General features: G+C 51.9%; 1 protein-coding gene across 1 annotated transcript in view; it reads right to left on the reverse strand.

The window, feature by feature from the left end:
- Window positions 1-27: 27 nt before the first annotated feature.
- The window catches only part of LOC103801152 (G protein-activated inward rectifier potassium channel 1), a 23,684-nt gene continuing 11,840 nt past the window's right edge, over window positions 28-11,871 (reverse strand). The window contains exon 3 of the mRNA XM_009073560.1: window positions 28-611. Coding sequence (XP_009071808.1) covers window positions 28-611 — 584 coding nt within the window. The remainder of the gene's footprint in view (window positions 612-11,871) is intronic.

Raw genomic sequence — 11,871 nt, forward strand, 5'->3', positions numbered from 1 at the left:
AGCTCTCGGCGCCTCCGGCCCCGCGGGCTATGTGAAGCGGTCGGAGTTCATCTTGCGCAGCTTGGGCGGCAGGTTGCCCTCCATCCTGCCCCCGCCCGACAGCCGCTGCAGCTTGGGGGGCAGCTCGGCCACCGACTGGCTCATGGGGTCTGACATCATCTTGGTGGTCTTAGACACCAGTTTCTCCTCCGAGTTGCCGGGCACCGAGCTGATGCGCTGCAGCTTCATGGGCAGGTCCCCCATGCTGTAGGCCTTCTCCGAGGTGGTGGAGCTCATCCTCAGGAGCTTTTTGGGGAAGTCTTCCCTCCCAGTCATTTTCTGCAGTTTTGAGGGCAGTTTTGTGCCCACTTCATCCAGCCCATCCAGGCACTCCACCGAGTTGTTCCTCTCCTTGCTGTTGCTCACAGCAGGGGCTATCAAGGGCGAGGACATGAGCAGCATCTCCTCCTGCTCCTTGACGCTGTAGGGTGGGGTTGGCACCTCGAAGGTGGCGTGGAACTGGGAGTAATCCACCTTGAAGAACCCTTCCTCCAAGGAGATAACGGGGAAGAAGCGATGACCCCAGAGCACCTCGTCCTCGGTGTAGGATGTCCTGGCTTGGCATGTCATCCCTGCAACAATCAAGGGAGAAAAGCTTTCACTACTTGGGGATAATTGGGGACGCACAGAAATCTTGGGGGGGTTTGAATGATCCAGTGAAATTAATTTTATGGTTTTAAATGGATAAAAGAAAATGCATCAGCATGCTCAGCATTTAATAGAGGAAATGGGTTCAAGTTGGTGGGAGATCAAGTTGTGTCAGGGGAAGTTCAGGTGGGGTATTAGGGACAATTTCTCCATGGGAAGGGTTGTCCAGCCCTTCACAGGCTGCCCAGGGCAGTGTGGGGTCACCAGCCCTGGAGGGGTTTAAAATCCATGTGGATGTGGCACCTGGGGCCATGGTGGTGCTGCTGGTTGATGGCTGGACTTGATGATCTTAAAGTCTTTTCCAACCTTAATTCCCTGACTCTGTGATTCCACAATCACCCTCATGGTGAGAGGAGCCAAGAGCAGAACTGAGTAACTCACATCTGCTGTTATAGAGCCTTTGGCTTCTGCAGCTGCTGCTGACAAAGGGACGTACAGAGCTCCCTGACAACCCTGGGATCAAACCAGCAAGAGCTGCTGATTGTACTGCCAAACTGGACATGGCACATCTGAGAGGACTCCTAAGTCATCCCCTATTTTTATCATACTGATAAACACACAAACCCAGTGTCCATGCACGAACCAAGCCTGTGCCAGCACCGTCCAACCCCTCAGTGAGTCCTAACAAAGACAGTGATTCCTCTCTCGAGGCTTCCCAGCAATCTGCTCCCAGATCCAGCACTGCCAGGCTCACATCCAAGCTCCAAACACTAGCAGGGAAGAAGAGATATGACTAAGAGGCACAACACTGCCCTTCCTCTTCCTCCACTGCCTCCCACCACGGAGAAAAGACCTTTTGAGCACCCAAACTTGGCCACCCTGACCCATCCAAGCTTGGAAATCAGAAGGAGATGATGATGACTCACTGGAGGCTTCTAGAACAAACCCTGCTGCTTCTTTTTTTACTCCTATTTTTTAACTGCTCTCTGCAGCAATCTGTAAATAGAATGAAGTTGCCATTTTATCCTCCATACAGCAACGTGGAAAGATGACATTTGGGTTTCAGGAAGCTAAATCCACCTCTGCAAACACATCCTCTGCCTTGCTGGCATAGATGCCTGTGAGCCAGGAGGAAAGCGAAGGCAACTTTGGAAAGCACCAGAAAAGCAACAGCAGGGCTGGAGCAAGAGGGAGCAGAGATAGGATGCTCCTGGTGCCTCACAGTCAGGAAAATTCCATGTTACTGCACTTTCTGTTACTGCTGATGGACTCAGAGTGTTGTGATTGCTGCTGATGATACACCAGAGCAGATCACAAGACATAACACTCAGTTTTACACTTTGTCTCTTAGCAGAAAAATATAAATCCAGTTTATATTGGATATATAGATATCCAATCTGCTCCCACACACCTGTAGGAGCATTCCCAGAGCCCAAACCATTCCCCAGCATTTGTCCATCCCAGTGTGTTCTGCCCCTGTCACCACACGTTCCTGCTCCCTAGAAGTGGCAGCAATCCCACAGTTTAGGCCTAGGAAAATCCCTGAAACCTGGAGAGAAATGGGTCATTTGAATGAGTTCTTCTTCCACTGTGTCCTTCCCTCTGCAGCTGCTCTGAGCAGGACCTCAGCAGGGACCCAGCAGGGTGGGAAGTGGGTTTGGAGCAGGAGCTGTGCTGCTGTGGAGCAGATGGCTGGTTAACCCTGCTGACCTTGTGCTTTAGAGACCAAACTGCTTGAAATGCAAATCATTCTGCCTAGAATAAAAGACAATTCTGTGTCGACTTGGCTGTGCCCCAGGGTTTGCTGAGGGAGGGAACCACCGGGGCCACCCCTGCCACATCCAGACACATCCTGTGTGTGGAGGCAATGCCAAAGGAAGGAAGCTGTGGGAGTGAAATGTTGGGAGGGACACAGGGGTCAGCAGTACTGCCAGGGCACGGGAAGGGGAACAGTGGACAAGGCAGGCTAGAAACTGTGTCCATAGCCACATCTGAATCCCTTTCTGCATCCCCATCCACATCTGAATCCCTATCCCCTCCTGCATCCACATCCTCATCCCTGCCTGCATCCCTATCTGCATCCAAATCCCCATCCCCTTTTGCATCTACAACAGCATCTACATCCACATCTGAATCCCCATCCTCTTCCTGCATCTGCATCCACATCCCTATCCCCTTCTGCATCCACATCCCAGGAGATGCCCTCAGGCACTGCCAGGGGACATCCCTGAGGAATTTTATCCCTCCCATTGCCTTTAAGAAATGTATCCACTGAATCTCAAGACTACCAGCTGTGTATCCTGTCCCATTCCTTTGGAAGCTCACTGGAGAAATAAATGTTTGCAGGATATCAATTTTGCTCATTCCCTTACAAACTCAAGGGCACAAACTATTTAGGAGCCTCTCAGGACGAACAGCAGCCACTAATGATCCCAGCATTGCTGGGAATACATGGCAGCTGCCAGCCACTGCTAAGGGGATCAGCCCTGGGACAACAAATCAATGCCCAGCTTTGCCTCCAGCTCTGCTGTTTTCTGCCTTTTCCTTCCCGTTCCCTTCGCTCAGCAAAGCCTCTGAGCTCAGCAGTGCTGTGCTGATATTCCAACTGCAGGAATCATCTCCTGGGAGTATTCCAGCACTAACAGAATCCCAGACCAATTTGGGTTGGAAGGACCTTCACCCTCATCCATTTCCAGCCCTGCCATGGACAGGGACACCTCCCACCAGCCCAAGTTGCTCCACGGCCCATCCAACCTGACCTCCAGCACCAATAATGAGGTAGATGGAGGCCAGAAAAAAGCTCTCAATAAATGCTTTGCCTAATTCTCCCCTCTAATAACCCTCCAATTAGTTCCAGCCCTCCCAAGTCCCAGCTGGAAGTGCCTGTTTGCAATTTCTGCATCTCAGAACAAATGGCCTTGAACAGAGTCCCAGCCCTGCCCTTATTTATTACACTTCATTCCCCAAGTTGGCTGAGAGCTGACAAATCACAGCTCCCTAATAAGCCTTTAACAGCTTCCCCCACCCTGGGAGAGCCTTCAGAGGCAGTTTTGGCATGCAAAGGTTCTGTGGCTCCTCTCCCTCTCCAAAGCAATGCCAGAAATTTCTCCTTCAATCTCTTTTCTGTGTGTCTGGGATGCAGTTTGCTGGCCCAGAGCTGCACACAGGGGCACCAGGTGTCCTTCCCAGCATGGCAACGTGGGGGACAGAGATAATTGCTTTGGCATTATCCTGACTCAACAGCTCCTGGTCCCAACGGCCCCAGGAAGGGCATCTTGGCATCCCATCACTGGGACAAGGAGGAATGCTCCAGCAGCAATTCCTGGCCAAAAGGCACAAAATGCTTCTGTTTTGTCAGAGTTTTTTCCTCTTTTTTTTCTTAGGAAAAGCTACTGCTCTGCAGGTTTAACACCCCTGGAGCTGAGCAGGGTCCAAGAGCTGCTCTCAGTGTGTCTCGAGGGGGTTTGACCTTCCTGAAATCTGCAGTTTATGTGGGAAACCTCAAAAACACCTGTGAAACATGAATCAGACACCAATGCGTAACCAATTACTGACAATGAAGCTCATTTTCAGCTGCAAGCTGAGGCCCATGAAGGAAAGAGTAAAGCTTGATGTGAGACTTGATGGCAAAATACACCACACTCATCCTTACTCTGCTAGGACTAAGGGAGGACTTAGTGCTGAAGGAAAAAGGAGTTGCAGGACTCCCACAGCAATCTCTGCCCTTCCAGGGCTGCAGAGGAAAGCAGCCCAGTTCTGAAATGGTTTGGGTTGGAAGAGACCAAAAAGATCATCTCCTTCCAACCCTGCCCCGGGCAGGGACACCTCCCACCAGCCCAGGCTGCCCCAAGCCCCATCCAACCTGGCCTGGAACACTCCCAGGGATGGAGCAGCCACAGCTGCTCTGGCAATTCCATCTCAGCCCCTCAACACCCTCACAGGAATTCCTTCCCAATATCCCATCTAACCCTAAACAGCAGTGGGAACCATTCCCTGTGTCCTGTCCCTCCATCCCTTGTCCCAAGTCCCTCTCAGCAATTCCTGGAGCTCCTTTAGGTACTGGAAGGGGCTCTGAGCTCTCCCTGGAGCTTCTCTCCTCCAGACTGAACACCCCCAGCTCTCTGGCCAACAGACTGCCAGAAAGTTCTGGTTGCTCTTCAAAGCATCATCACTCTCCTAACGAAACAGCCCTTGAAATTCTGCTGGGGAAATGTTACTGCTAAAAATAGCCGTTCTTTCCGACTGGCTGGAGGTGTTGGAGCTCACACCATGCTGTGGCTGCACCTCCTGCAGGGCTGGCACTGCTCAGCTGCCAGCTGAGCTTCCAGGGACAAACCATGTGGCAGTGGAGGTGGAGAGGAAGAGCCTGAGAGGCTCCTTCCTTCCCACTTTGGGTCCTGACCTCCCATTTCTCTACCCATTTTCTGCCTTATCACAGAACTCAGACGTCTATTGCCATTGCAGATGTTAACATCAGGATATCACACACTCTGCCAACGGGGATAAATTCAGCTTCTCTCCCTGTGCTTACCCAAAGCTCAGCTCCCCATCCTTACAGCTCCCCATCCTCCCCCAAAGCTCAGCTCCCCATGGCCCAGCAGTGCCATGGGAGCACATCCTGCTCCTGCTGCCATGCACAGGGATGCAAGAGGCTGTTGGCAGGTAAGCCAACCTTCCTCTTTGCATTAGTCACCAAAAAAAAAAAGGGGGGGGGGGGGGGGGGGGAAGGTAAGCTTGGCAGCTTTCAGCACTGCAATTCCATGCCCATAGCAGGATTTTCCAGCCTCTTGGAAAAACAGAGGCACAGTTAGCTGAACCAAACCATCCAACACACATTGAACACAGCTACAAAATGAACACTAGCTCAGAATCTGACCTGGTGTTTTTATCATCTCCTCATTTTTCAGCCCGAAGCCCCAGATTATTCCCAGACACTCTGATCCATTCCCTTCTCCCTCACCCTGGAATGTGTCAGGGCTGGTTCCAGCCCCTTCAGCTCCCTGCTTGGAGCAGGTTGTTTGCACAGAACCATCTGCCACGTTCCCAGTTTGGCAGCATCTCCCTCCTACTGGGACGGGATTGAATCAGCAGCACCACAAGGGAAGGATTTCAGTCCCTGCTCTCTGTCTGGATGCTTCAGGAGTCATTTTGGTGGTGGGAAGAGGCAGGGGGAAAGGGAAGGAGGGAGGGAGAGAGAATGGGAGCAGGGAGAGGCAGGACACCTTCCCTGCATGGGGATATTTCCATGGAGCTGAGGACACTGAGAAAGTGGTTTTCTGACATAAACTAGAATTGCCTATCCATGCCCTGCCAAAGCACAGGGAATGCTCTCCAGAGCTCCCAACCAGCCCCAAGTATTCCCAGATTTTACTAATAACAGTGCTACGATAACCATCCTCATGCTAAACATAGAATCATGGAATCCACACTGCTTTGGGTTGGAAGGACCTTAAAGCTCATCCCATCCCACCCCTGCCCTGGGCAGGGACACCTCCCACCAGCCCAGGCTGCTCCAACCCCATCCAGCCAGCAACACCTCCAGGGCTGGAGCAGCCAGAGCTGCTCTGGACAGAGATGTCATCCTTGTCTGTACCATCCTGCACTTGACACAGTTCCTATCAAATGGCACACTGTTCTCAGCTCAGAGAGTGGCACTGGGGCTGTGGTACCTTTATCAGCCTCCCAGCCACCCTGGGAGCCTTTTTCCACAGAGGTTGCAGGCAGGAATCCTGGGAAGCAGCATCTCTCCCTCGGATGCTGCTATTCTCCCTCCCCTCTCCACCAGCAGCAGTTTGGGGACATCCACGTGCCTTGGTGCCCCCAAACACACCTACTCTGTGCCCGTGCTGTCCAGCACACTGCACCCTGGAGCGTGGAGAGCTGGTTCTCCCGTGGCAGCAATGCAGTGTGCATCCCTCAGCTGCCTCGGGCTGCCAAGCCCTGCAGGCTCAGCTCTATTTTGGTGCTCAGCACATATGGCTGGGTGGGTGCAGGGAGAGGCTTGGGGCTGCTGGAGAATCCTGTTCCAAGGGAAGGGTTGGGCCTTGGCTTGGGATTTTTTTGTCTCATAACTAAAATGTTCTCATTCAAAGAGCATATATTCATTTAAATGTCATTTCCCCCCCCCCCTTCTGACTGGTTGGCAGATTTCTCCCAGTTTCTGCTCTGCCCTCGTGTTCTGAGCATCCACTGACCTCAGGCGACTTCCCCTGGTTTAACAGGACATTCCTTTCTCCCCATGGCTCTTCCCCACCACCCCCAATGGCCAGGGACATTGTGCTGCAAATAAAACTCATCTTGGGCTGCACTTTGGAGCCCAAACACCATGAAGTACAGACTCAGCTATTCATTTAGGTTGGAAAAGCCCTCTGAGACAACCAAGCACTCTGGGCTAGGGGAAGGTGTCCCTGCCACTGCAGGGGTGCAGGGGTGGGATGAGCTGAGCTTTAAGGTCCTTCCAACCCAACCCAGCCTGGGATTCTGCGATTCTATGACACAGAGCTGTGTTTGGGAATAAACTCTCCTTATTTACTGTTCCTGGCCCAACATCTGTATTGATTTGTTGAAGGTCTTTGCAGCACTAACCATCAATTCATCCCCAGAATTGCTTCCACCAAAACTGCTCTGATTCTCCTGGCTCACAGCCACATCACACGGAGCACTCAAGGTGAGACACCTCCACACCTCTCCTGGGCCTCCCATGGGAGAGGGAAAGTGACACGGAGCTGTGGCAGGGGAGGGTTAGGCTGGATATGAGGAAGAGGCTGTTCCCCCAGAGGTGTTTGGGCACTGAACAGGGTTAGGTTGGAGATCAGGACAAGGTTCTTCCCCCAGAGGTGTTTGGGCACTGAACAGGGTCAGGTTGGAGATCAGGACAAGGTTCTTCCCCCAGAGGTGTTTGGGCACTGAACAGGGTCAGGTTGGAGATCAGGACAAGGTTCTTCCCCCAGAGGTGTTTGGGCACTGAACAGGGTCAGGTTGGAGATCAGGACAAGGTTCTTCCCCCAGAGGTGTTTGGGCACTGAACAGCTCCCAGGGCAGTGTCACAGCCCCAAGGCTGACAGAGCTCAGGGAGAGTTTGGCCAATGCTCTCAGGCACAGGGTGGGAATGTTGGAGTATCCTGGGCAGAAGCTGGACTTCAGTGATCCCTGTGCATCCCTTCCAGCCCAGGATATTCCATGATTCCATGAAAACCTCATTTAGCATCCACTCCTGGGGTACTCAAATTCAGGGAGATCCCCACCTGCCCTTATCCAGGGGTGCCAGAGTCACTCAGCTGCTGATAACCCAAACACAAGGGAGATAAGGACCAAATGAACTCCTACTTTGGGGCAGGAGCTGCCCACAACAACACAACACCTGGAGAAGGCAATTCCCTCCCCTGGCAGCCCTGCCAACCCCAAACCCTGTGCTCTGAGGGGCTGCTGGCCCTGCCTGCTGCAAAGAGCTGCTGACACTCCTTTAATCCAGCCTGGGTAGCTGCAGCTCCTCTCCCACATCATCTCAGAGCGCCTGTCTTGCCCTTGAAACATTCCCAGTTCCCAGCATCATCCCCAGCACCTCCAAGCCCAGAACAGCTCCTGTCATGTACCTCAGATGGATGCACAGCCCTGAACAGCACAGCCCTTGAACTAAACATAGTTTGCTGCTCAGGAATCGGGTTCAGCTGACAAACAGTCCCTGCAAACATGGCAGGAGCACAGAACTTCCCAGGGAGGAGAAGCATCAGTGCTGGCAGGCTGCATTTGGGGCTGGAAAAGGCTCCTCAGGAAGCCACACACACCTTGCTGCTCCACATATATATGAACATACACATATACACCAATATCCTTCAGTTACAGAATCCCAGACAGGTTTGGGTTGGGAAGGACATTAAAACTCATCCAGCCCCACACCTGCTCCAAGCCCTGTCCCATGCACTGACTGCATTGTTAAGCTAATTATTTAAGGATTAGATGTAGAAACCAGACAAACAATTCCATTTCTGGCACCAGGTAACCCAAGAGGCTTTCAAAGCAACAACAGGACAAGTACAAGCATCAACACCAAAGAGAGATGACCCTAGAGCACACAATGGGTTAGGGTGGAAGGACATTCAGGATCATCTCATCCCACCCCATGCCCCTTCCCTTAGCAAGGAAAGGGACATGGCAAAACTCAGTGATTTACACAGAAAAGACAAGAGATTAGTGAAACCATCAATGAAACATCATTTCTGAGAGGAACTTGGAGCCAGGTGAGCCCAGACACAGGTTGGTGCTCGCTGCCCTGGCACTGTGCACAGAGAGAGCTCCAACTGCCCTTTCCTCTGGGAAAACAGGCAGGAGAAAGGGTATTAGCTCAGCCTAAAATGCTGACTGGATCCTCCCAGACTGAGTTAAGGTTAGAGCTGATTTCCAGAGGGATTTGTGGTTCAAAAGGTGTGGGGAAGAGGGAAAGAAGGAGCAGGATACACATCCCCAAGAGCAGCTGTTTCCCACCTGGCACTGTGCTTGGAGCAGGGAAATGATCAATATTCCACCTCAGGCAAAGATAAATCAGTATTTCCCTGGATTCTGAGGGTTTCTGCTTGGCTGCCTGAGGTGGAGAACACCCAGCTCTGTAAATAACCACTGAAAAACTTTGCCCTTGACAGAGTTTTCCCCCCATCCCTCCAAGGACAAGCATCCATCCCTGCTGGAGTCTACAGGAGCTGAGGCAGAGCCTTCAGCACAGCAATTCCTGTCTTTGGACAGCCCAATTTGCAGCTCTTATTGTTAGGAAAATACCACTTTTATAGTAAATACCCATTTTCCTGACTCACCAGTGCCCTGAGAGATAACGAACCAAGCGCTGCCTGCACACCCCATGCCCATTTTCCACCACTGCCTCTTCCCCACTGTCATTTCTCCCTGTACCAAACGGACGCAGAACTGTTTTACAGACACTGCTGAAACATACATTCATTTTTTATCTCTCTCACCCATGTCTCTGTGCACTGAGGTGTGAAAAGCCATTTTGGGCATATTCAAGCTATTCTCCTCCTCTCCCTGAATGATGCAACGTTCGGAGACCAAAGGGAGAGAAGGAGTTGGTGCTTTTTGGGGCAGCTCTTCACCCAAGCCATGATGTGGATTCCCCACCACAATCTCCTGCCCTTCCCTTCATCACCACCAGCAGATTAGCCCATACCTGCAGTCCTCGTCTCACACCAAGTCCCTTAGGGTCCCTTCCACGCCTAAAGGGGCTCCAGGCTGGATGGGGCTGGGGGCAGCCTGGGCTGGTGGGAGGTGTCTCTGCCCAGGGCCCTCCCAGTCATTAATTACTCTGTTTGTGTTTACTGCTGTTCTCATGTTGATCTGCTCAACACTAATGAGCCATTAACTGGCAATTAGAAGCCTCTCAGAGAACAGAGTTCTCATCCCAGGGAGTTTTGCTGATTAATTAATTACCAGGTGAGCTCAGTTTGCTGCAGGAGCCTCTGCTCTCCCTGGAGTGAGATCCCCTGAGCCACAGCACCTAGGGAACAGCATTTACCTGACTGGGCACGTTCCCATGGGGAATATATATCCACAAATAGACCATCGTGGAATAGTTCGGGGTGGAAGGGAAATTAAGGATTGTCTTGTCCCACACCTCCCACCAGCCCAGGCTGCTCCAGCCCCATCCAGCCTGGCCTGGAACACTCCCAGGGATGGAGCAGCCACAGCTGCTCTGGGCACCCTGTGCCAGAGCCTCAGCACCTCACAGGGAACAATTCCTTCCCAGGATTCAGCCTAGAGTGGCACAATGGGATGATTTCAAGACATGTTTTCCAGGCAAGTTTTAAAGGCTTGAGCTCTTGCATGTAATAAAAACTAAGAGAAAAAAATCCCTTTTTGTTATGTATGAGGAGCTTAGTACAAAGCACTGTATGAATTTTTCAGAGCCTTAAAGACCTGCCCCGGTCTGAGTGCTGAGCAATGCTGAGAGGAACAGCCACGAGCACACAGAGCTTGAAAGGAAATATTAAACACAAATCTGTGCTACTTCATCACATTAAGTGATGAATATTAAGTCAGCAACGTGAAGTCAGCAATGTTCCACTGTGGGAGATCTCAGCCCCTGCACCACGTGAATTTAAAGCATCTGCAGCATAATGAGGAGGGAAGGAGCTCCGTGAACACTGGGAATGTGCTCAGCACCAGGGTCTGTGTCCTGCTGGAGCACTGCAGCTCCAGCATGGAAGTGCCAGGCCACAAAATCAAAAGGCAAAGAGGAATGAATCATTAACAGGGCTCTGAGGGGTTGAATCAGAGAACAATCAAGGCTGGAGGAGACCTCTAAGATCATCAAGTCCAACCACTAACCTGTCACTGCTGGAAAAGGCCTCTGAGATGTTAGGAAATAATTTTCATCCTGTCAGCGTGTTCAGGCACTGGAATATTGCCCAGGGAGGTGGTGGAGTCACCAGCCCTGGAGGTGTTTGAGAGGCATCTGGATCTGACACTGGTTTAGGGTTTAGGGGCTCCAGCAATGACAGATTAATGGTTGGACTTGATGATCTGAGAGGTCTCCTTCAACCTTGATGGTTCTGTGATTCTAAGTCCAAGCTGTGACCCATCACCACCTTGTCAGCCAGACAAACCCATCCTGCCATTCCATGGTCTCTATCATCCTTGCACTCCAAGGACCTAATCTGAGCTCCAGAAGCCCCAGTCTGCCCCAAAGCCACAGCCACCCCAGGCTAGAGCACTGTGTGTTTGCTGGAGAAGCCACTTTGCAGCACAAGCCCCTGGAGCAGTCAGAGCCATGGCAGGAGGAAGATGGAAGGACACGACCACAGCTCAGCCCTGTTGGACATGGCACAGTACACATGTCCTTAATCACTGCCAATTAGTCCCAGCACGGGCAGGGTTATTTATGCAGGAGCTGGGACTGCTCTGCTTGGTGCTGAGTTCTGTGGCTGCAGGCACTGATCAATATCCTAACGAGCAGCACAGGAAATCTCATTAGAAAAGTCGGTGCTCCAAGAGGCTTCTCACTGTGACCTCATTTATCTCTGCCCTTCGCTGGGTGCTCTCCTGAGTCATGTCCAAATGCAACACGAGGTGATTCCCAATGGGATTCACACTGAAGCAGCTCTAGGACTCCACAGCATCCCAAAGACATCACTCCCACAAATACCAGACTCGTTTGGGTTGGAAGGACCTTGAAGCTCATCCCATCCAGTTCCACCCACTGCCCTGGGCAGGGACACCTCCCACCAGCCCAGGCTGCTCCAA

The sequence above is a fragment of the Acanthisitta chloris genome, unplaced genomic scaffold, assembly GCF_000695815.1.
Source record: "Acanthisitta chloris isolate BGI_N310 unplaced genomic scaffold, ASM69581v1 scaffold26270, whole genome shotgun sequence".
Classification (NCBI taxonomy): Eukaryota; Metazoa; Chordata; class Aves; order Passeriformes; family Acanthisittidae; genus Acanthisitta; species Acanthisitta chloris.